At 39.6% G+C, this 25,768-nt stretch overlaps 1 protein-coding gene across 2 annotated transcripts in view; it reads left to right on the plus strand.

Moving 5' to 3' along the window:
* Window positions 1-25,768, plus strand: part of sv2ca (synaptic vesicle glycoprotein 2Ca) — a 39,675-nt gene that overhangs the window by 13,267 nt on the left and 640 nt on the right. The window contains exons 2-11 of one of the 2 annotated variants that reach the window (XM_067406696.1): window positions 4,275-4,455; window positions 8,166-8,317; window positions 20,458-20,591; window positions 21,217-21,306; window positions 21,715-21,825; window positions 21,943-22,031; window positions 22,176-22,340; window positions 25,079-25,212; window positions 25,328-25,531; window positions 25,697-25,768. The exon at window positions 25,697-25,768 is cut by the window's right edge and continues 88 nt beyond it. In XM_067406696.1, the coding sequence (XP_067262797.1) occupies window positions 4,275-4,455; window positions 8,166-8,317; window positions 20,458-20,591; window positions 21,217-21,306; window positions 21,715-21,825; window positions 21,943-22,031; window positions 22,176-22,340; window positions 25,079-25,212; window positions 25,328-25,531; window positions 25,697-25,768 (1,332 nt within the window). The remainder of the gene's footprint in view (window positions 1-4,274; window positions 4,456-8,165; window positions 8,318-20,457; window positions 20,592-21,216; window positions 21,307-21,714; window positions 21,826-21,942; window positions 22,032-22,175; window positions 22,341-25,078; window positions 25,213-25,327; window positions 25,532-25,696) is intronic. The other variant, XM_067406697.1, reaches the window with a different exon arrangement.

A 25,768-nucleotide genomic window follows, 5' to 3' on the forward strand; every position in this document is an offset into this window, starting at 1 on the left:
CTGTTATAAAAAATCAATATCGGTCGATCACTAATAACGAGTATATCTCACAATTCCGTTTTTCCTTCTAAGAATTGTTAGATATAAACTTGAAATTACTTTTTCTTATTATTTTCTTATTATTTTTCTTATTTATCTTATTTTTCTTTTATTCTGTGGCTTTCACAGACTAATTTTCTGCCACCAAGTAGGGTCTGCCCATAAGAACATCATCACTGTTTGCAAACACAAAATAGGTCTATTGTCATTGTCCAGTCACCAAAAAAAAAAAAAAAAAAAGTACAGTTGCTACTCCGTCAGTGCTACAATAACATTTAATGCAGACGTAAATATATACTTCCAAACCTAAATATACAATTTCAAAGTGAATCTATTTTTTTTACTGTACCAACAAAGTGGTTTACTGCACACTGTTAATTGCTGTGCTGGTTTTGTAAGTGCTTGGTCACAGAGAAAGCTGCTGTATCAGATGAGAATTTATACTCTGAGAAATCAGCAAATCTCCAAAACGTTTTGTGCATTGCAACACATGTTCTGTGTAAAAAGTGTCACTGTGTCTTTTTAAATATCTATTATCCCTTCTTTCAGATACAACTATCTATCCACCTGTTTCTCCCAATTTCTCTCTATCATGCTCTCTATGTCTGACAAGACAGATAATATTCTGTCAGGGATATGGTTTTTGTGTCTGTGTCTGTGTTTGTGTGTTGGTGTATCCTGGGGCATGGCCATGCACTCCTCTCTGTGGCTGATTGCTGAATGTGACTTACCTGCTTCAAATCAACTCATCTTCCTGCAGTATTTAAACCCTGGTTCTTCAACTATTCATCGCCAGATCGTTCAGTCTGCTTATGTGATTACTCTCAACGTGCATTCAGCCTGCCACGCCTCTCCAACAAACCTCCTACTCAGCTCTACCAACACACCTCTGGACTGTTTAGTCTCCAGATGGACACAGATGGACTGTGCTTTCTAATTTCTGACAATAATTGACATTTATTTGCATCATATTGAATCTGTGTTCCACTTTGTGTCCAAAACTGTGTTGGTTACAACAGAATGATCTGGCCACAAATTATGGACCCAGCAGACACAGATTAAGTTCAGAATCTTACAGAAAGCAACCAAGCCACGGCAGGTCAGATTTCACAAATTAGCAGTAAATTAAATTAAATGTCTTCTCTTCTTGCTCAAAAGTCTACCAGTGATCAGTCCAATCAGCCTGCTTCTGCAGTCCCACCAGCACCACCACCTCAGATTGTCCATCCTTTACGTGAGGCTCATGTTCCAGACCCTGAACCATACTCCGGTGACTTGGGAAAGTGTAAGTCCTTTTTGGACTTGCAGAATGCTTATCATCTGGTCAGAATAAGAGATGGGATGTGTGGAAGACAACCTTTATCATGCCTCTTGGTCACTTTAAATATCTGGTGATGCCCTTTGGACTTAACAATGCTCCAGCAGTATTCCAGGCTTTGGTCAATTATGTCTTAAGGGATTTTCTCAACAGCTTCATATTTTTATATCTGGATGATATCATGATCATCTCTCACTCCCTCTCTGAACGCATCAGCCATGTTCGTCTAGTTATGCAAAGGCTTCTTGAAAACAGACTGTTTGTAAAGGCAGAGAAGTGTGAATTTCATGTCAATTCTGTCAGCTTTTTGGGATACATAATCGAGGGCGGGTAGGAAAAGACGTATCCGGAGAAGATCCTGGCAGTGAAAGAATGACCAAAACTTACCACCATGAACAGTTGCAACGGTTTTTGCTCTGTGTGCATGTGGGAAGACTTCCCATCACCCCTGGCTGGTTTGCTTCACCCTTTGCCTGTTCCCAGTCACCCCTGGTCACACACTGCTTGTTATTACTTGACTGCCTACCTCACAAGGTAACACTACCATCCTAACTATTTTGGACCATTTTTCCAAAGCAGTGCATTTTGTGGCTCTCCCTAAATTGCCCACAGCTCGTGAGACCTCTAACCTCCTTGTCCAGCTTTTTTTCTGTCAGGGACAAGATCTCCAGTACCTGAGAGGGATATAGACCTTAGGAGAGGACTTGGGTGCCCCAGTATGTCATTCTGGTTCCCTCTCTCATTAGGGACTTCCATCAAGCCCATCTCAACAAGCCTGGCAGGTCGCCTGGAGGCCACTGAGAGGGGGTTACTGTCAGGGATATGTTTTTTGTGTCTGTGAGTTGATGTATCCTGGGGCGTGGCCATGCATTTCTATCTGTGTCTGATTGCTGAATGTGACTCACCTGCTTCAAATCAACTCATCTGCCTGCAGTATATAAATCTTGGTTCTTCAGCTATTCATTACCAGATTGTTCAGTCTGCTTATGTGATTTCTCTCATCCTGCATTTAGCCTGCCATGCCCGGCCAACAAACCTCTTACTCAGCTCTACCAACACACCTCTGGTCTGTTTAGTTTCTAGCCCACCTCAGCAATCTTCACCAGTTATGAGAGATGGACTGTGCTTTCTAATTTCTGGCAATAAATTATTTTTATTTGCATCGTATTCAGTCTGTGTTCTGCTTTTGGTACAACACTGTGTTTGGTTACAACATGATCAGTCTTATCTAATTTTTTATCTTCTCCTTTTTGTATGAATTAATGTATGTCTGCTACAAATATTTTTTTTATTTACTGTTTTGTTTTTATTTAACCATTATTAACCTTTTTATTACCATTTAAGCTCTTCATTTTTTTCCATGGATCAGAAAAAAAGGGATTTTTCTGAAAATAATCATCTATTAATTGTAATGGTTAAGTTCTTTTTGTAGACTCTTATGTTGTGTTTCCTTTGGTTCCTGTATTTCCTTCCTGTGTTTAGTTCATGTTTGCTTGGTTCTCTGATTAGATTCTTTGAATGTGTGGTTACACATTGGTTATTTGATTATGTTCACCTGGATCTTTGGTGTTTGGTTTGTTTTAACCTGTGTATTTAAGCCCTCAGTTTCAGTTCATTTTCCTGTGTTGTGTTTGCTGTTTGCTTACTGGTTATGGTTCAGTCTTTTCATGTTTTGGAAACTTGTTTGTTTAATATAAGTTTAAGAGTGCTGCAGTTGGACCCTCCTCTCTCACTTCTTCCTTGCATTGAGTCCACATGGAAAAAAAGTGAAGAGTATGTATATATACTTTTATTTAACCAAGCTCTTCCCTTTCGTCTAGTATATTGTGTCAAATAGATGATTGTTGGAAGAAAATTCAGTCTGCTCCAGAGGAATGACATTTATTTGAATTTGTTGTATGTAAAGCTGCAATTTTTTCATCAAAATAATAATATAAGAAAATATGAGACTCAGGGTTGTGCATTTCCCTGTATTTAACATTTTCAGGGTGGTTTTTCTTTTTATCTGCGTACCAACTGCAGTATCCTAATTCTGTGCTCTAAATAGGCTTCTGTCATGATCACTAGTGAGAGTGCCCTATCGGCCACTAGAGGGCATTCCTACCCGGACTCTTGTTTTCACCCCTTGGACTGCATTTCCCATAACACACTTCCTGGACTTATTATCCTGTTTCATTGCACCCAGCTGTTTTGTGTTTGCTCAATAGTGTCTGTCTATTTATACGTGGTTTGTTTTTGCTTTTGTTATCGTGGTTTCATTTTATGTCACCTGCTTCCATTTATGGTCACTGGTTTTTATTTCTGTTTTCTTTGTTTATTATGGACTGTTTTGCGGAGTTTAACCCTTGCCTGTTCTGGATTATGTTTATTGGACTACCCCTTTAAAGCTGCACTTGGATCTTGCCTTCTTGTCTCTGTGTTAACATGACAGCTTATTACAATACACAATCACTGCAGATCTTTTTTAGTTAAATCCTTAAGATACTAATATGTTTACACAGATGGAATAAATGTTGGAAGTAAAGAATATAGTATAGTGTATTTACAGTGATTTCAGAAGGCTTCTGTAGAGAATTCTGAGATCATTAAAATCTGATAAATTTTTAATGGTTATTTGTTTTTCCTTTGGACTACTTATATGATCACAATGTTCACCATCCCTTGTGCTAATAGCATCATCACTGAAAGTCTCCTGCAAGTCCTCAGGTGAAAACATCAGTCAACTGAAAGTTTAATGGAGTTCTTGTTCCGAGAAGCAGCATATAAACCTTTTTGTTCATATAAATCAGCAGCCAAACAAAGCTGAAGACAAAAACAAACTCTCCGTAATATGACAACTTCAATCTATGTGTTTCTCTGCCTGATATGTGTTTTCCTACTGTTTTACTTTCTTCTTTTTTTCCCTTATTCACTACAGGCAGCATTGTGTATGTGGGGATGATGGTAGGGGCCTTCTTCTGGGGTGGCATGGCCGACAAGGTGGGCAGACGGCAGTGTCTGCTCATTTGTATGTCCATGAATGGCTTCTTCGCCTTCCTGTCATCTTTTGTCCAGGGCTATGGCGTCTTCTTGCTTTGTCGCACGCTGTCTGGCTTCGGGTGAGTATGTTTCCCACATCTTCAGCATTAAATGACATTAAATTTGTCTAGTCCAAAATGTGGATCTTGATAAAGACTTTAGATTCTGTACATCTCTACAATACAAAGAAATATTGATAAAAATATTGTTTGGAGTGAGTACGATTTTTTTTTTTTTTTAACTAATACTTTTATTCATCAAGGATCCATTAAATTGATCAAAAGTGACGGTAAAAACTTTTACAGTGTTACAAAAGATTTCTATTTAAAATAAATGTTGTTTTTTTTTAACTTTCTATTCAGTAAAGAATCCTGACAAAATATGTATTATGGTTTCCACAAAAGTATTAAGCAGTGCAACTGTTTTCAACATTGACAAAAATAAGACATTTTTATTGAGCAGCAAATCAGAATATTAAAATGATTTCTGAAGGATCATGTGACGCTGAAGACTGATAATGATGCTGAAAATCCAGCTTTGCCATCACAGGAATATATTACATTTGAAAATATAGTTACTTTAAATTCTAATAATATTTAACAATATTACTCATTTTACTGTAATTTTTATATATAAAGATGTATAAAGTGATAAAATCATGTTTATGATTGTAGATTGTATTTTTGATACCATGATCATGCCTTAATATAGGCTATTTTTCCGAACATACATCCTATAGTGATTCTACTGATTTTTGTAAATAACACTTCCTCACTGAGCACTGTAAAAATATCTCTGCCACTCCCATGTCTAAACAGACATATGGAAATGATCCATTTAACACATTACTTAGATATAGTCTCCACCTGTACTTTGACACGGGTTTCTGGAAAGCGATCCTGGCTGGTATCATGAGAAACTATACAATGGGCATCTTTTATCAACCCTTTTCTAAAACGAGAATGTCTCCCCTATTCTTTAGATAATAGTCTTTTTCAGACAGACAATACATTACATCTGGCTGAATCAATAGCCTCTGCAGTGCTGCTTTCTTGACTCTGATTCTATTCTCCATTGCTGGCGGACACTGTCTGTGGGTTCGTGGCTAAAGCACTTGTCTCTCTGATGATGGAGTTCTTGTGACTCTTTGAACACATTCAGCCTGTAATGACTTGCACTGAAGCCTGCACCTCCTAATGAGCATTTCACAGGATGTTGTTGCTAATTAAAATGTTAGTATGGACAATGATGAGTGGTATCATGTCTGTATAAAATATATGTGAGAGTTTGAATTACATATTTCAAAAATAATAGAGCATAAGGTCGCTGTCATACAGATTTACAATTTGCAGTGTTCACCCAAACCTTCAACACAGAGATATAGGTATTGTTGTTGATAAAGAAAGCTTTGAATGGCCATTTTTGATAATTTTCTTATATGAAAGAAGTCTCTTGTACTCACCAAGGCAGCATATACCTCAGCAAAGTATGAAAAATAAAATGTAAATATGTAAATGTAATAATGATGTAAAAACTGTAATAATATGAAAAATTATTACAATTTACTTTTTTTATTTTTTCTTATTTTAATATATTTTAAAATGTAACTTATTCCTGAAGCTGAATTTCCAGAAGTCATAATTCCAGTCTTCAGTGTCACATGATCCTTCAGAAATCATTCTAATAAGATGATTTGGTAACATTTCTTCTTATTAATTTTATAACAGTGTATCTTACTGTCTTTATAACACATCTTATTAACAGTTAATATACTTGTGGAAACAGTGATACATTTTTTTCAGGTGAATAGGACGTTAAAAAAAACAGCATTTATTTGAAATTTTAACAACATAAAAGTCTTTACTGTTACTTTTGATCAATATATTGTATCCTTCTTTACTGAATAAAAGTATTAACCCCCATCCTCCTCCAACAAAAAAAAAAAATCTTACTGACTTTTGAACTGTAGTATCAGAGAAGTTCAGTAAAGTCCAGATTTAAATAATCCTTGATTCTTTTAAATGCTAACACTTAGTAATTGGAAGTTTCTGGTTTACATTGTGTTTCAGTGTCCTTCTTTCATATATTGATCTAAAGAAGACACCAGGGACTAATTAACTCAGTAGTAGCAATTAAATGAACACACTTGTCTCACAGACAAGACTCATTTTGTTTTTATGTGTGGACACAGAGTAGTGTTTAATTAAATCAAGTCTATTGCTTTACACCAGTAGTGTTTTCCTGACTGTCTGTCAAATCAAATGAAACCATTTCTCAAGATTTAAAACTATTGAAAATATCTATCTAAAAGAATAATTATTTACAATTGACTTGTTAAGAGAGGAGTGCTCTTCATAGCCCTCAGAAGAAAAAATATGCTTTCTTTTCATTTTTTTAGCAGTTAAAGCTAATTAGCACTAATTTTCACATTTTCCATTTATTGACTTTTTTATGTTGATTCCTCTGAAAAGTGTAACATTATCAAAACAGATGGTTTGGGAAACCATGTTGACATTTTTGCAATTCCTTTTGATGACCATAGCAAGTAGCAACACAGAAATGACACACTTGCAGTTTTTCTTGATTGTTAAAACACTATAACTGATTCAGTTGGCACAGTTTCCCAAACCATTCATTCAGTTCTCAAAACAAAGACACAATCAAAACTGTTTAACACATTTTACCTGTTTTCACACACATTCCAGTTTTCTTAACAATTTCTGCAAAATTTGACACAAAATTCCTAATTTTACACAGGTTTAACCATGTTTTCATTCAGAAAACACAAACACAATATAATTAACTCAGGCATCACAATGTGAACTCAAGTAAAACACATTTATCCATGTGTAAACATTAAGGAGCAAAACTGATGACACACCAATTAGAATCTCGGGATAATATAAATAGGACCACAATTGATTTTGTTTTAGAAAATGCATTCTAAAACTGGAGGGAGGGATGAAAGAATCATCTATGGATTTTTATATTACTTACACATACAGTGTAATTACAGTACACAGTAACAGTACTTTAGATGAGAGAAATTTCACACTGTACAGTAAACTGTAGCATGTTGTATACCATAAAAGTTGTGAATGTCAAATGTATTTGTAGCCATGTTTTTTTTTTTTGTATTTTATGTATTTTTGCAGAACTGAGAAATGACCGCTTAGGGAATTGATCTCTTTAGTGTTCACCCAGCAGGAAAGTAGTCTGTGTTTTTTGTGTGTCATCCGAGGCCAAATTTGATTCTGACAAGAGAGAAAATATTTTTGAATAAAATATTTGATTTTGAAGTGAAAGTTTGAGGGTTGTGCAAATTGGTGTGCAGTTTTGAGATTGTATTTATAGTTGTGAGAAAATGGTGATTTGTTTCATGAATTTTGTTAGCAATTGAAAGAAACTGTGAACAATTTAAAAAGCTCCACACATAAACACTTGTTATTATACATTTCAGAATTATGCCAAATGAAAGTACATAAAAAAAAAGAAAACAGCTATCTTTCTTTGCTGAGCTCTCAGACCAGGGGTGCCCAAACTTGGTCCTGGAGGGCCACTGTCCTGCAGAGTTCAGCTCCAGCCCCAATTGAACACACCTGAACCAGCTAATCAAGGTCTAATTAGGCATACTAGAAACTTTCAGGCAGGTGTGTTGAGACAAGTTGGATCTAAACTCTGCAGGACGGTGGCCCTCCAGGACCGAGCTTGGACACCCCTGTCTTAGACCCTCTGCACTGGCCTTGAGGTTGTACTTTTGTGATATATTCTTCATTCTCTTGTCCTTCAGGATTGGTGGAGCGGTGCCCATCGTCTTCTCATACTTTGCTGAGGTGTTGGCAAGAGAGAAGCGTGGAGAACATCTGAGCTGGCTTTGCATGTTCTGGATGATTGGAGAGATTTATGCCTCTGCCATGGCCTGGGCCATCATACCTCACTACGGTAAGAGAACCAAATTATGCACTTTATATTTTGATTAAAAAAAACTATTATTTTGATAATCATCAATATTAAAGTTTTTAATTATTAGTGAAATGTATTAATATTTCACATATCATTAATTAAAAATTATGATCTTTTTCTGTAAGGATGTATTGAACTAAATAAAAGGTATTTCTACATTGTTACAAAAGATTTATATTTGAAATAAATGCTGCTCTTTTGAACTATATATTAATCACGGTTGTTTTTGGGTTTTGTTTGTATTCATGTTCACAGTTTCACATGTGATCTGGCCATGTGCTCCCCATAGGCTTGTTCGAGATGCATCGCCACTGCGCAGGCCGATCAGTGTATGATATCAAAGTACCGTGAGACCAATTCAAAAGCATAACACCTTGTTTTCTGTTGCATCGCACCGCAACAGCTAAAAGCTGTCTACACTGAACGCGACAAAACTGACCATTGCAAAGCACTTGGATAACGTCAGAAATAGAACAGGGAATCCGTTTACTGAAGGGAATTGGTTGTCGCACCGCACCGCATCCAGTGTAGACAATATGAATGATTATAATGTGTTCTATTGTCTTTTGACGCATCACATCGTGCAACATGCGTCCAGTGTAGACACGGTGTAAGGTGTTGTATGCTTTCCAGTAGCTCTCGCGGTATTTGATGTCATACACTGATCGGACTGCGCAGTGGCGATGTATCTCGAACAAGCCTATTGTTTCATGTTTTCATTGGTTGTTTTAGTCATGTGGTTTCTCAGTTCTGTTTTGTGATTGGGTCATTGTCATTTTTCACAGGTTTTCGGTGTCCATTTTAGGACATTCTCAAACCTCAGTCATACAATGAAAAGGCATCAGGCTAAAAGGCTTCAGTCATTGGACAAAACGGCATCACGCCTGAGACTGAAAGGCTTCAGGTCTCAGGAAAAACAATGTCAGGTTTCAGGCCTTGTACAATTGTGTATCGGACAAAACAGCCTCAGACTAAAAGGCATCAGACGAAACAGACTCAGATATAAAGGCATCAGACGAAACGGACTTAAGGAAGCGAATTGCCCCGCCTCAATGTGACGTCACATGCACACAGTTTTCTAACTGATAAATGTTACACAAACTTGTATAAAACATATTGAATTATTTTATAAATTTGTATTATTCACTAGTTTTATTTGTATGTATAAAAAGTTAGTTTATAACACATTGCAACTAGCTTGCATTGCAAACTACCGTGAACACTTACAAAATTAACCATGGTTTTATTATATTTAAAGTGTGGCAAGGTACTGCTATAGGCTACATGATGATATATATTTCATAACAATAACATAAAGAACATTGCAAAGGAATTACATAAATAGCCTACATGAATACCAACAATAGATGGACACTACATAATTAACATGCAGGCCCACACACCTTACTGTACATCAATTTGGTAATAGTTACAGATAAATATAAAAAGGGGGGAGAAAGAAAAAGATAACTGAAGGATGGCATTACTATGGAATAAAAGCCAATAAAAGTTATACAAAAAAACATAGCCAAATAAAAAAAAAGATGGCTTTTAGTCTGATGCCTTTTATTCTGAGGCTGTTTCGTCCGATGCCTAATTGTACAAGACCTGAAACTTGACGTCGTTTTTCCTGAGACCTGAAGCCTTTCAGTCTGAGGCATGATGCCTTTTCGTTGTATGACTGAGGTTTGAGAATGTCAAAAATCATGGCGTGCATGTCCAAAAAAACTATGATCATAACTGTTTTAATTTCTATTTACAATTTTTTTACAATCGCTAGGACACATTTCTTAACACTTAGGTCACTTTTTCAAAACTCTTCACACAGTTCTCTCCAAGTTTCAACTTGGCATTGCAGTTAATTACAAATTCAAAATGCCCCAAATTGACCAAATCACTTGAATCTCAAATCAAGTCTCAAATCAACTTTGTCAACCAACAAACTCGCTTTGTCACTTTTTTAGGTCAAAACAGTGACCTAAAAACACTAACAACAGGTAGCATTACAGTATATAACGTTTGTTTTTGTAAAATTTCTTTACAAAACAAGAATGACACTCTCTGGTGTTTAGAATTCACTGCAGCATATGTTACATATAGTCCACATTTACATTACAGTACAAAATTATTCCTAAGTTTTCCCCTTTGGTATAGATAGTACTGAAACTGAAAATCAAGTATCACAGGACACGGGTAAAGTCTGATTACGACAAGGTACTCAGCAAGCTCAGGTCAAGGTGTCTGCTTTTCCTCCGACACGTGTGGGCTGTCCTCTCAGACAGTGATGACTATGAGGAAGCAGACAACAGCAGAGCTTTAGGTTAAGTGATTAATAGAAACAGAGCACTGCAGGGATATTTAAAGGATGAAGCGGCTCCTGTGGGGGAAGGCATAGCCTGATGATTTATGAAAACCTCTACTCTGGAAATAAGCTGCACTCATCAGTAGCGAAATGATGGAACAGAGGGGAAAGGAGGAGGAAAGGAGCTGAATGGATATAGAGAGGAGTCTCTTGGCCAAAACGACGACTAGAGCAGACCATTTTCACTCCTATTTAAGGGATGTTCAGTCTGTTTTGTTCTCTGTGAACAGAATTTAATGAGGTTTTTCTCCTTGCCTTTTGAGACAAAGCGAAAGGAGTACTTGATTTATGAATGGCCCTCAGTGGAGCCCAGGCAGGGGACATGCTGTCAGACACAGTGGCAAGGAGAGTATTAGGGAGTCTGTATTACAGTCTGTATACTGGGAATCAATGTGAAACAATCATAGGCTCTGTAAATTGTGTTTTGGGGGGGGGGGACTTTTGTCTCAAAGTAGATGGTCATTCACATACAGTTCAGTTCGTAGTATTTTTTTGTTATTTAAAAGGCACGTTAGAAATATGCGCCTACAGGCAGGTGCACAAAGCTCGTACACTATGCTTGTTACACACACAGGGATGCACAGCAGCACACAAACATGGCAAATATTAAAAATGTATTTAAACTGACTCATCAGGTTTAGAGTGTCTATATTCCACAATGTAAATAGCAATCGGCCATGGTGCAAGCGTGCCTGACTTTTAAAGGGAATGGTAGATGAGACTCTGATTGGTTTATTGCACGTTACGCCCAAAACACACACATGACTCATTAAGAGACTAGGTACAACCCTTTTAGACCATTTTTTACATCGTTAAACTAGCAAAAGTGGATTTCAGACACACCTTAAGTGCACCTGAGCCATGCGCTTCAGACCATGTGCTTAGATTGTTAAAATAGCGCCCTATAAGTACATTTTTGTAGTTTGGTAAAAATGCAGGTAGAGGCACATTTTTCCAATGAGCTACCATCTTAAAAATAAAGGTTCTTTTATTAGCATCTATGGTTCCATCAAGAACCTTTAACACCCAACCTTTTCAATGCACAAAAAGATTTTTATGCTTCACACTAAGAAAAAAATGGTTCTCTTAAGAACTGTTCATGGAAAGGTTCTTTGGGGAACCCAATATGTTTCTTCTATGGCATCACTGCAAAAAAAAACCTTTTGGAACCTAGGTTGAAATATTCAGTCTTCTCCATTGAGCAGTTTGTATGACGTAAATAAACATATGCATGTTCATTAGATGTATAAAGTTATCCATCATGGCACTGCTCATGTGCGCAATGCATTTTTGAATCAGATTGAGTTGGATTTAAGGGTTCACTTAAAATGTCCCATTAAACTGATTATTTAATATGTACATCACTTCTTTTAATTGTATCGAAATTTCATTCAGATTGAGCTCTCACTGATTAGTGGGAGGGAGTTTAAAAGCTTTTATATTCTATTGAGCCATCACTCCAATTTTAAATAGATTATTATTTGGTTGCATGTAAACATAGCTACTGTCTGAGACATGGTATTTCTCCTGAAGAGACCGCACAATTTGAGATATCATTCATGTTTGTTGTCCAGACAGTCTGGGAGTTACACACCAAAGTATAATATGGTTTGGCTTTTGTTTAAATCTCTGACTCTACCTATGAGTAATAGTAAGAGTATGCCTTAGCAAGCATAACTAATAATAAATGGAATATAAATGCAAATATGTGAGATATGAAGCTGTATACTATGCACTGTGTGTACTATATGGGTAATACCAAAGACTATAGAATAACACAAGACGTGTCACTCGTATTGTTTTGAATGGGAAAAAGTGTAACGCGCAATATGGCGGAATAAGTCCCGCCTTCTAAATAAGAGCCAATCGCCGACTGGTAAAGTCATCGCGTCACTGCAGCAGCCGTTAGAAGCTCCGGTTACTATAGAAACCGTCAGATGCGCGCCTCTGAAACATGGCAGAAGAGAGGCGCATTTAGGTCTGCGCATGTGCGTTAGCTTGATCCAGCCTAAAAATACAGTTTTTTTTTTTTTTTTGTCATGATTCGAGCGTTTGGATAAAACATTTATAAGACAGCTGTTGTCAGATTTCATTGGTGATTTCAAATATGAAATGTAATCGTAAGGTTGGCGAACAGTTTTGGAGAATTTGATGTTTCCCCATTCAAAGAGATAGGAGCTGCATGATGCCCAGGATGCCCGAGAGGCGTTTCAAGTTGGCCGCCGAGTGAAATGACTTGTCTTAAAGGGACTTTGGTAATACATCAGTTGCCTGACACTTTTAAAAGCTCTTTTGTCATTTGTCACTTACTTCATACATCCACACACAAAAAAATTACCTTAAAGGAAGTGTACATAAACAATTTTTTACTTTCCTATATAAAATAAACCCTCTGTTTTAAACTCTAGTAGGCTGAGCTCCCTTACATTAGTCAGCTCCCTTCTAAGACAACCTCATAAGTGATTTATTTCTCTACATCAGCAGCAACTGCATACAACATATAAGTAGCAGACAAAAGATTTGAAACACAATTGATTCCAGTATAGTTTAATGTTAGCATGTTTCTATGCTAATATGAGTAGAAGCTAATAAAAAACAAATAGCACACAAGTATTAGGTCAAATTCATTTTTGAATGAAGTATCGAATGAGCATTTCTTCCACCTCTTAGACTTATGCTGAATTCTGAACGCACACAGCCTACCACTCTTACTATTTTTACCATATCTAATAAAAATAGCAATAGTGGCATTTTTTTTTCCACCGAGCTTGTCACAGTGCATTCTGGGATTGCTTTCTTCTCAAAGGATACATGCCAACATGAGGTTTCTGTAGGTGTCTCTGGAGTCAGCATGCTAGGTTTTGTAACAGAGCAAAAGTGTGAATGTACATAAAATTGGAAATTTTTCTAGTCATTATAAGATTTACTTTCACTCTGTGTGTGTTTGAATTGAGTGTGTGTCGTTTTATTAGCACTGAAGCCGGCCGTGGTAGTAGAGCCGATGGCAAGCCACTGTACATGAGTACAAGCGGGTAGGTGTGCTAGCTGCTTGACTCATTCACCCATTTCCTCAGTCAATTATGCACATAATCTGTGTAATGAGATTTCCAATGACATGGGCGAAACATTAACCCTCTGGGCTTGCCTGCTGCTGCAATCACAGCTTCATAACTCTGACTTATACTACAGTGTATTGTTACCGTCATTATTTACCACAGGTCCTCACAGAGATATGCAAATGAACACACACAATGAGTGCTTCGTCTCACCATGCTGTTTTCCTCTTTCACTCCAGTAGACATAAACCATATTTATACCACCATCTTCTTGCTGTGAACTCAGCACTGTATATATTTTGTGTATTATGGGAATTTTATATGTTACCCATATTTAATATAGTTTACTTTGTGCTGTTATGTTAATTTTTAAGAATGTGGACATGTTGGCATCTGTCTAGTTAGTTTAGCAATGAAAGATGCTTTCTGCCTTTCAATTAGACATTTTTATTTTAATGACACCATTAGCACCCTACACAGTTTAGCGCAACAGACATTACTGTAAAGGAAAAGACACATATGGTGGAGAAGTAGAAAAGCACCTCTTAAAATGTAAAGTAATGAGACAAACACATTTTCATCTTAGGATACATTTACTGCTCACTGGGAGTCAATGACTGTCATGATGAATCACAGGAAGCAAGTGCAAGTTAACTCCGTTTATTATAATATTGAAGGAGATAGACAATAATGGTCTGAGACAGGCAGGCGTGGCAGACAACAGGAACTGAGGTGATCGCTGCGTGGATGGTGCTGGTGTGATGAAGCGTGGTGACGGTGATAATCCAATCCAGACGGTGAACGAAGACACGAAGAAGAGAACAGGAACTGGAACGACGAAACACAGGAATATCGGTCATGAACGGACACCACAAGACAGGACACCAAACAACGATCTGACGATGGATGGGGGAATGAGGTGAGTATTTGAAGGGTGACTGAATGAGCATCAGGTGGGGAAGGTGATGAGTGGCAGCTGGATCCAATGATGATTGTCGTGGCCTGGACACACCCACAAACACACTCGCACACACTCAACACGCGCACAACTGTCAAAACAAAGAACACGTGACAAGAAGGAAACAATGCATCTGAAAACCGTGACAGTACCCCTCCTCCTAGGAACGCCTCCCGGCGTTCCCCGACTCCCTTACCTGTCGATTGTAATCATCGATAAGGGTGTGATCCAGAATGTCCCTGGCAGGTACCCAACTCCTCTCCTCCGGACCGTAACCTTCCCAGTCCACCAAGTACTGAAATCCGCGTCCCCTCCGCCTAGAGTCCAGAATCCGATTAACCGAATAAGACGGTTCCCCATCTACGAGTCGCGGCGGTGGGGGAACCGGAACAGGCGGATTAATGGCCGAGTGAAAACGGGCTTAATCTTGGACACATGGAAGACGGAATGAACCCTCCTGTACGCAGGAGGAAGTTTGAGCGGACTGCTACCGGGCTAACAATCTTTGGTAACAGTGAACGGACCAATAAATTTAGGAGCAAGCTTGTTAGAGACGGAGCGGAGAGGAATATCCTTAGTAGAAAGCCACACTCTTTGACCAACGACGTACACGGGAGGCCTTGACCGGTGGCGATCGGCCTTGGCCTTGGTGCGCTCCCTTACCCGGAGGAGAGTCTCACGGGCTCTCGTCCAGGTACGGTGACACCTCTGGACAAAGGCGTGTGCGGAGGGACCGCGACTTCGGATTCCAGACCGGGAAAGATTGGTGGCTGGTAACCTACGCTACACTCAAACGGAGAAAGGCCCGTGGACGACACTGGTAACGTATTGTGGGCGTACTCCACCATTGAGAGCTGCTGACTCCACGAGGAAGGATTCTTAGAGACCAAACATCGTAACGTTCGCTCCAAATCTTGATTGGCTCTCTCAGTCTGACCATTGCTCTGGGGATGGAACCCAGAGGACAAACTAACAGTCGCCCCCAGCAATCTACAAAACTCCTGCCAAAATTTGGATACAAATTGGGGACCCCTGTCAGAGACCACGTCTACCGGGAGGCCATGAAGCCGAAAGACGTGGTCAATGACGGTAACCGCTGTCTCCTTGGCTGATGGTAATTTGGGCAAGGGGATAAAATGAGCTGCCTTCGAGAACCGGTCCACTACGGTCAAAACAACCGTATACCCTTGGGAGGGTGGGAGGGCGGTGATAAAATCGAGCGAAATGTGGGACCAGGGTCTCGAAGGGACTGACAGCGGTTGGAGCAACCCATCTGGAGCACGATTGGAAGTCTTACCAACAGCGCAGACTGAACAAGCCAACACAAAATCACGAACGTCACGAGCCATGCGGGAGCCACCAGAATCGTTGCTTGACTAAAAATTTAGTTCGACAGACTCCTGGATGACACGCTACATTGGAACAATGACCCCACTGGATAACTCTGGACCGTAGTTCCTCCGGCACAAATAAGCGGTTAGGTGGACACTCGGGCGGAGGCGTTACCCCCTTCTAGAGCCGCTTTGACTCTCTCTTCGACCTCCCATGTCAGAGTGGAGACCACTAATGTCTCAGGTAAAATACACTCGGGAGTAGACGGGCGTTCGGAACGATCAAAAATACGTGACAAAGAATCGGGTTTGATGTTTTTGGAACCCGGGCGGTACGAGATGGTAAAATCAAAACGTCCGAAAAAAAGTGCCCACCGAGCCTGCCTGGAGTTCAATCTTTTGGCTGTTCTAATATATTCCAGGTTCTTGTGATCGGTCCAGACTATAAAGGGTACCCAGAACCCTCTAACCAGTGACGCCACTCTTCCAAGGCCAACTTGACTGCCAGCAACTCCCTGTTACCAATGTCGTAATTACGTTCGGCAGGAGACAAACGATGAGACAAAACGCGCAGGGATGCATCTTATCGTCTGAAGAAGAGCGCTGGGACAACACTGCACCTACCCCCACCTCTGACGCGTCGACCTCCACCACAAACTGCCGTGATGGATCAGGGGCAACAAGAATGGGGGCCGAAACAAAGCGAGCCTTCAGTTTGGCAAACGCAGCCTCTGCTGCGTCTGACCACCTGAACGTAGTCCTGGGGGAGGTCAAGGCAGTCAGAGGTGAGGCTAGTTGGCTGAAGTTGCGGATAAACCGACGGTAAAAATTGGCGAACCCCAGAAACCGCTGTAGGGCCTTACGGGAATCTGGACTTGGCCAATCTACCACAGCCTTTACTTTCTCAGGATCCATGCGCACTCCCTCAGTCGACACGATGTACCCTAGAAAAGGAACAGACTGTGCATGAAAAACGCATTTCTCCGCCTTGACAAAAAGCCCATTCACTAGCAACCTCTGAAGTACTCGTCGAACGTGCTGAACATGCTCCTGGAGAGACGAGGAAAAAATCAATATGTCGTCCAGGTAGACATATATGAACTGATCGACCATGTCTCTCAGCACGTCATTGACGAGTGCCTGGAAGACTGCTGGGGAGTTGGAAAGCCCGAACGGCATAACCAAGTATTCAAAGTGCCCCCTAGGGGTATTAAAAGCAGTCTTCCATTCATCGCCCTCCCTGATGCGGACCAAATGATAAGCATTTCTTAAATCCAATTTTGTGAAAACGGAGGCTCCCTGCAATCTCTCGAAAGGCCGAAGACATTAACGGCAAAGGATAAGTATTCTTTACCGTAATGTTATTCAACCCCGGTAATCAATACAAGGTCGCAGAGATCCATCCTTTTTCCCCACAAAAAAGAATCCCGCCCCCGCTGGAGAAGAGGAATGGCGAATAAACCCCGGTTGCTAGTGAATCAGAAATATATTTCTCCATAGCCTCTCTTTCAGGAACTGAAAGTGAATATAACTTGCCCTTAGGCGGAGATTTACCTGGTAATAAATCTATAGCACAGTCATAGGGACGATGCGGAGGAGAGAAGCAGCCCTGGACTTACTGAACACCTCCTTCAGGTCGTGGTACTCGACAGGCACGTTAGACAGATCCACCGCTTCCTCCTGCAACACAGAACCAGAGACAGACGAACAGGCAGAAACGAGACAAGACTTATGACAGCTTTCGCTCCAGGCCACGATGGAGTTCTGGATCCAGTCTACCCGGGGATTGTGTTTCGTGAGCCAGGGGTGACCAAGTACAACCGGAGAGTTGGGGGGAATCAAAAACAAAAAATGAGGTGAGTTCTGAATGGTTGCCGGCGATGGTCATGGTGATGTCATCTGTGATGTGCGAAATGGTGGGTAGGCGTTGTCCATTGAGTGCGTGAACTGTAATCCTGTCGGAGAGGGGTTTGAGTGGGATGTGAAGCTTGTTAGCAAGAGCTCTGTCCAGAAAATTACCCTCTGCCCCCGAGTCCAGAAGTGCACGACACTGGTGAACGTGAGTGGACCACCCCAGTCTCACCGGGAGGAGGGTGGAGGTGGTTGAGGACTTCCGGCGGAGATCCCACCCGACAGTAGCCTCAAATTTACTGCCGGGTTAGCCCTTTAACGGACAACTATACGCAACATGTCCAGGTCTACCACAATATAGGCACAGTCCTTGGGACCTCCGCCTTTCCCGCTCCTCCCGGGAAAGCCGAGCTCGACCCACCTGCATGGGCTCGGGATCTTGAGCTGGGCTGACCGCGTCCCCGCTGCTGGACCTCAAATACTCCGTGTTCCTTAGAATCGGGTCACGCTGCTCGGCCCTGGTCAGCCGAGCGTCCACCCGAAGTGCCAAATCCACGAGTCCATTGAAAGTCGGGGGGAGGTCCAGCGCGTAGATCTCCCGCTGGACGCGATCAGCCAGCCCATGCAGGAACATGTCCCACTGCGCTTCCTCGTTCCAATGGCACTCAGCTGCAAGTGTGCGAAATTCGATGGAATAATCAGACACCGACTTCTCTCCTTGGTGCAGTTCAGCTAGTTGTCTAGCGGCTTCTTTCCCCGCGACCGATCGATCGAACACTCCTCTCATCTCAGCCGAAAGTGCCTGGAACGAGGTGCAGCAGATGTCCTGGTTCTCCCACACTGCCGTTCCCCAGAGGGCTGCCCTCCCCGTCAGAAGGGTGAGAACAAACGCCACTTTACTCTGCTCCGTACTGAAAGTCCGTGGCTGCAAAGCAAAGTACATAGAACAGCGTGTGAGAAACGCTCTGCAATATTTGGGTTCACCTCCATAAGACTCCGGGATCGGAAGACGTGGTTCCAAACTGGGGCGCCCTCTGGTGATGGTGAGCGAACAGGCGGTGTGGGTGGCGCAGCGGGACCACGAAACAGCTGGAATTGCTGGGTGAGCTCGGACACCTGCGCTGCCAACGCCTGCACTGCTCTACCTGTCTTGTTCAGGTCTCTCTCCTGCGACTCCATGCGGCGGATGCTACCGTTGACAAAATCCTCCAGCGTAGACTGTGACGAGCTTGCTGCTTCCGTTCCATGGTCAGATCGTTCTGTCATGATGAATCACAGGAAGCAAGTGCAAGTTAACTCCGTTTATTATAATATTGAAGGAGATAGACAATAATGGTCTGAGACAGGCAGGCGTGGCAGACAACAGGAACTGAGGTGATCGCTGCGTGGATGGTGCTGGTGTGATGAAGCGTGGTGACGGTGATAATCCAATCCAGACGGTGAACGAAGACACGAAGAAGAGAACAGGAACTGGAACGACGAAACACAGGAATATCGGTCATGAACGGACACCACAAGACAGGACACCAAACAACGATCTGACGATGGATGGGGGAATGAGGTGAGTATTTGAAGGGTGACTGAATGAGCATCAGGTGGGGAAGGTGATGAGTGGCAGCTGGATCCAATGATGATTGTCGTGGCCTGGACACACCCACAAACACACTCGCACACACTCAACACGCGCACAACTGTCAAAACAAAGAACACGTGACAAGAAGGAAACAATGCATCTGAAAACCGTGACAATGACAGTCTTAAAGCTGCTTTCTGTGATTTCAGAAACCTGCCTGACACCACTTAAAATTAGAAATGTGGAATATTTTTGAATAGTGTGTGTTCATTGGTCCTTTTATATACATGCACTTAAAGCTGCAGTCCATAACTTTTGGTGCTCTTGCTGTTAATAAACAGCATGCCGTTTCATTTTGATTTTCACTTTTGTTATTTTTAATAATTTAAGTTAATTATATACTTTTTATATCATATTATACACTTTTTTATATTTGTATTTAGTATTAAATTTTTTCTAATATTGATTTTTAACAATATAATATTTTTAATAATATATAATATTTTAATTTCAATACGGTAATAGTATTTGAGCTTATTTTAGTTTATTGCAAATGCAGCATTCTCATTTAAATTTTTTTACATTTAAGTTTTTCGTCATATTTATATTTTTATTTTATTTCAGCTTTATTCAAATAAGCAAAAACAAATTTTAGTAGTTTTATTTTCTTTTTATGTTATTCCATACTCTGTTGCTAACTAAAATCAGGACTGCATTATAAAAGGAAACCCAAACTGTTACAAATATAAATCCTGATGGTTTTCAGTTCAAAAGACAAACACACTAGACTCCGTGCTTATGTAATCAATCACCGTTGGGCAAATAAAATGGATGTGTTCAATCGGACCATAATCACTGTGACATGCCAGCAGTGACAAATGTTGCCAGTCCAAATCCTACCGTCTTATTATGGCTTGAAGTTCTACCAGCCAAGCCCTTTGTCTGTGCTGGATCAATAACATGAAAAATTGTTTGTTGTTTTCTTCAGGCTGGAGTTTCAGTATGGGCTCAGCTTATCAGTTCCACAGCTGGAGGGTGTTTGTGGTGGTGTGCGCGCTTCCCTGCGTCTGTGCCGTGGTGGCCTTAATGTTCATGCCGGAGAGCCCGAGGTTCTACTTGGAGGCAAGTAGAACGTTATTATTATAGTTGTGGTGTAGATTTCGCTATTATTATACATTTAGAATGATTTTTAGTACTATATCTTTATTGTTATCATCAGTGTTGGGGAAAGTTACTTTTAAAAGTAATGCATTTTAGTGCATTACTCCCTAAAAAAAGGACCTAATAGCGCTACTTAGATATTTTTTTAATGGAAAGTAATGTTACATTACTTTTTCATTAGTTTTTCTCATCTAGAACTAATATAACCATCATGTTTATTATATGTTTATTGTATCTCATCATGGGGACAGGAGAGCTGTCAGTCATTGTGAAAACAAAATAACTTACAGTATTTTAAAAAGCAACTCAGAATTTTGTTGTAAATTAAACAGCTTTTTTATTTTTATCTGCATGTTTACAAGAACATCAATTCTGTTTAAATGACTTGAATGCCTTGAAAATCTGAGGAAACTGTCTGACTTAAGGGAACACGACTCTCTTTGAAGCTAATGACGCGTGCTTGTCGTGACTCCCTACTCCCCCCTTCCAGGCCTGCCGTGGCAATAGAGGTGGGCGGCTGTCATCTAGCGCTGTGGTTTCCACTTAATCCAGTTAATCTCTTAGGGATTTTTCTTATTCTTTTCAGGTGGGGAAGCACGACGAAGCCTGGATGATCCTCAAGCAGATTCATGACACAAACATGCGAGCGCGTGGACAGCCCGAGAAAGTCTTTACCGTGAGTTGATTCCCTCACTGCACTAACTTTAAGCTGCTTAGAGCACCAACTATGCTTTAAAGTTGCTTAAATTCATGAATGATGGTCTCATCTTGCCCTGTATGTGGGCTTCATGGATGTTTTGGGTGTCATTTAGTGAGCTTCAGGAATTAGACAGATTGCAGCCTGCATCAAGGCTTTGTGAGCAGCCCAATGATGAAGATCAAACTGTCACAAATATTTGACACTTTTATACCTTCTTAAACATATTCTTTCTCTTTTGTATTACAGTTGTCTTAAAAAGTATTTGGATACTTAAATCAAACTCAAAAATGTTTACATTTCATTGCATTACATAACAAAATACACATTTTGGCAGACATTCTGTGGAATGAAGCCCATATGGCTTAGTCTTGTTTCTTTTTGTAGGTGAACAGAATTAAGATCCCAAAGCAGATTGATGAGTTTGTCGAGATGCAGAATGAATCCGGCAACGTTTTATCAAAAGCAATCTTCAGAATAAAGACTGAGCTTCATGGGGTGAGATTCATGATGTGTAACTTTTCAGAAATTAGATTACCTATGTGATCATTTAAATAAATGACAGGATATTTTTTATGATACAAATAAAAATAACTCCTTATTCTGTCCTTCCAGATTTGGTTGAACTTCTTGAAGTGTTTTAATTATCCATTGAAAGACATTACAGTGAAACTTGCTATTGTGTGGCTCTCACTGTCATTTGGGTAAGACCTTCCTTTTTGTGTTATCCATCCGTCCGTCCATCCATCCGTCCGTCCATCCATCCATCCATCCATCCATCCATCCATCCATCCATCCATCCATCCATCCATCCATCCAGTTTTTAAAGAACTCCAATTCTTCTGCAGGTATTATGGTTTATCTGTGTGGTTTCCTGATGTCATCAAACACCTTCAGGCTGATGATTACGCCTCCAAAGTACAAAGGCATAACAGCGAACGCATTGAAGATTTCACCTTCAATTTCACCCTTGAGAACCAGATACACACTAATAGCATATTTATGAATGACAGGTGACTTATTCAAATGTTTATGTAACACTAATCTTCTTACAACCTGAATTCCGGAAATGTTGGGATGTTTTTTAAATTTGAATAAAATGAAAACTAAAAGACTTTCAAATCACGTGAGCCAATATTTTATTCACAATAGAACATAGATAACATAACAAATGTTTAAGCAAAATGAGCTCATTTCAAATTTGATGCCTGCTACAGGTCTCAAAATTGTTTGGACGGGGCCATGTTTACCATGGTGTAGCATATCTTCTTCTTTTCAAAACAGTGTGAAGACATCCGGGCATCGAGGTTATGAGTTTCTAGAGTTTTGGTGTTGGAATTTGGTCCCGTTCTTGCTTGATATAGTGAAGAGTTCGTGGTCGTCTTTCATTTAATGATGTGCCAAATGTTCACTATATGTGAAAGATCTGGACTGCATTCAGGCCAATTCAGCACCCGGACTCTTCTATGACGAAGCCATGCTGTTGTAATAGCTGCAGTATGTGGTTTTGCATTGTCCTGCTGAAATACACAAGGCCTTCCCTGAAATAGATATCATCTGGAGGGGAGCATATGTTGCTCTAAAACAGGGGTGTCAAACTCATTTTAGATTGAGGGCCAGATTGGAAAAAAATAATGTGTGGGCCAAATTAATTAATTAATTTAAAAAAAAATAGTTGCATTAATATTAACCATATAAACAACAAATCATTTGCAATAAAACTAGTACATTGCTCTTTAAAACTGCATTTGCTTTTACAGCAATTAGATTTTTAAAATAATGCTTTATTTTTTTATTAGTAATGCACCTATTTTGATTTTTCATGGCCAATTCCAATTTTTTTAGAAGCAAATGGCCAATTCTGATACTGGTTGCAGATTTTTTTTAAAGCAAATTTATTTGTTCAAAAAATATGTGTAGCTCTTTGATATCAGAGGCAAAAACTGTATTTTTATCACAATCCCAACAAAGATATCATGAGCATGAACAGTTGTTTTTAATTTAAATGATTGTATAATTTGAAGATTAACAGCAAAAACAGCATGGTCTGACTTTAGCTTTGTGAAATTATGCTGCATGAGACACTTGAACAAAACAAAATCAGCAGACGTACTGAATGAAAATGCAAATTCACTCTCTGACAGTAGGTTGCGCTTATGGAACAGCAGTGATATAGCGTTTTCATGGTTACCTCTATACACAAAGCAGCACAGGCTACTACTTTAGTATTCAGTGTGTGCCTGTATTAACGTCCTGTTTACAGACTTTGTGAATATTTATAAACTAAAAAACTTTTGGATTTATGACCAGTGGACTAGTGCATCTCTATTTTTTTAATCACATTTATTTTTTATTATAGTTCAAATCATCCCCCGGGGCGGATTGGACACCTTTGTGGGCCGTGTTCGGCCCGATGGCCGTATGTTTGACACTCCTGCTCTAAAACTTTTATATACCTTTCAGCATTCATAGTGCCTTCCAAAACATGCAAGCTGCCCATACCGTATACACTTATGCACCCCCATACCATCAGCGATGCTACACTCTAAAAAATGTTTGGTTAAAAACAACCCAAGTTAGGTTGAAAATGGACAAACCCAGCAATTGGGTTGTTTTAACCCAGTGGTTGGGTTAAATGTTTGCCCAACCTGCTGGGTAGTTTTATTTAACCCAACTACTGATTAAAAATGACTATATGTCTGGCTTAAAATGAATCCAAAATAGGTGAGAAATTAAAAATCAGACACATAATTACTAGAGGCAACAATAATAATCAAAAGGTGTACATTTATTAATAAACAATTTAATAAATGTTTATTGTTTATTATTCATTATCTTATTAATAAATGCTTTTGGGTTCGATTTATGCAAGAAATACAGTTATTTTTATACAACAGTTGATTTAAATAAAACTACCCAGCACGTTGGGCAAACATTTAACCCAACCGCTGGGTTAAAACAACCCATTTGCTGGGTTTGTCCATTTTCAACCCAACTTGGGTTGTTTTTAACCCAGCATTTTTTAGAGTGTAGCTTTTGAACTGAATGCTGATAACATGCTGGAAGGTCTCCTTCCTCTTTAGCCCGGAGGGCACGGCATCCGTGATTTCCAACAAGAATGTCAAATTTGGACATAGAACACTTTTCGACTTTTCCAAACAGCCCATTTTAAATGAGCCTTGGCCCACAGGACACAACAGCACTTCTGGACCATGTTCACATATGGCTTCCTTTTTGCATGATAGAACTTTAGTTGGTATCTGCAGATGGCACGGCAAATTGTGTTTTTAATTTGCGAAGCCTTTACAATATAACGTTGAGGAACATTGTTTTTAAAGTATTCTACAATCTTTTTACGCACTCTTTCACAGCTCGGCCCAGCTTTACTTCTGAGAGACTCTGCCTCTCTAAGACATGTTACAAACCTGATATCAATTAACTTAATTAGTTGCTAAATGTTCTCCCAGCCGAATCTTTTCCAAATTTCTTGCTTCTTCAGCCATTTGTTGCCCCCGTGCCAACTTTTTTGAGACCTGTAGAGGGCATCGAATTTGAAATGAGCTCATTTAGTGGATAAAAGTGTAAAATTTCTCAGTTTAAACATTTGTAATGTCTTTTAGTTTTTATTTTATTCAAATGTAAAAAACGTCCCATTTCTGGATTTCGGGTTGTATCATTGTACTAATTCTTAATCTGTGTATGCCTGCATATTATTACATACAGTAAATCATTTCCTTTATTTCTTCCTCAGATTCACAAATATGAAATTCAAGTCTGTCACTTTCATCAATTCCACCTTTCAAAACTGCTTTTTTGAGGATGTAACATCAGTGGGATCTTTCTTTCGAAACTGCACATTCATTGAGGTTGTCTTCTACAACACTGGTAATGTCTTTTTGAAGACAAAACAGACCATTTTTCTGCATTTTACAACTTTGCTACATGTCTGTGCATGCTTAACCATCGCTTTCTACTGTGGTTTAATTTATTCATTTGACAGACATTGATGATTCCAAACTGATAAATACAGACGTCATAAACGGTACATTTTACCACAACAAAACAGGCTGTCAAATGACGTTTGAGGATGATTATAGTGCATACTGGGTCTACTTTGTCAATTTCTTGGGAACATTGGCTGTTCTGCCTGGCAACATTGTATCTGCACTTCTCATGGACAAAATTGGCCGCTTGTCTATGTTAGGTGAGACAGAAATGTATACTAAATATTAAGTGTGTGTGTGTGTGTGTATATATATATATATATATATATATAATATATATGTGTGTGTGTGTATGAGATTAATACTTTTTTGTTATTGTATGAAAAAAAATAGACTTTCTGTAAGTATTTTGTTTGTTTTATCAGGATTTTCCATGATCCTGTCTGGTATTAGCTGCTTCTTCCTGTGGTTTGGCACCAGTGAGTCAATGATGATTG

Source organism: Chanodichthys erythropterus, chromosome 13 (assembly GCF_024489055.1).
Source record: "Chanodichthys erythropterus isolate Z2021 chromosome 13, ASM2448905v1, whole genome shotgun sequence".
NCBI classification, from domain to species: domain Eukaryota; kingdom Metazoa; phylum Chordata; class Actinopteri; order Cypriniformes; family Xenocyprididae; genus Chanodichthys; species Chanodichthys erythropterus.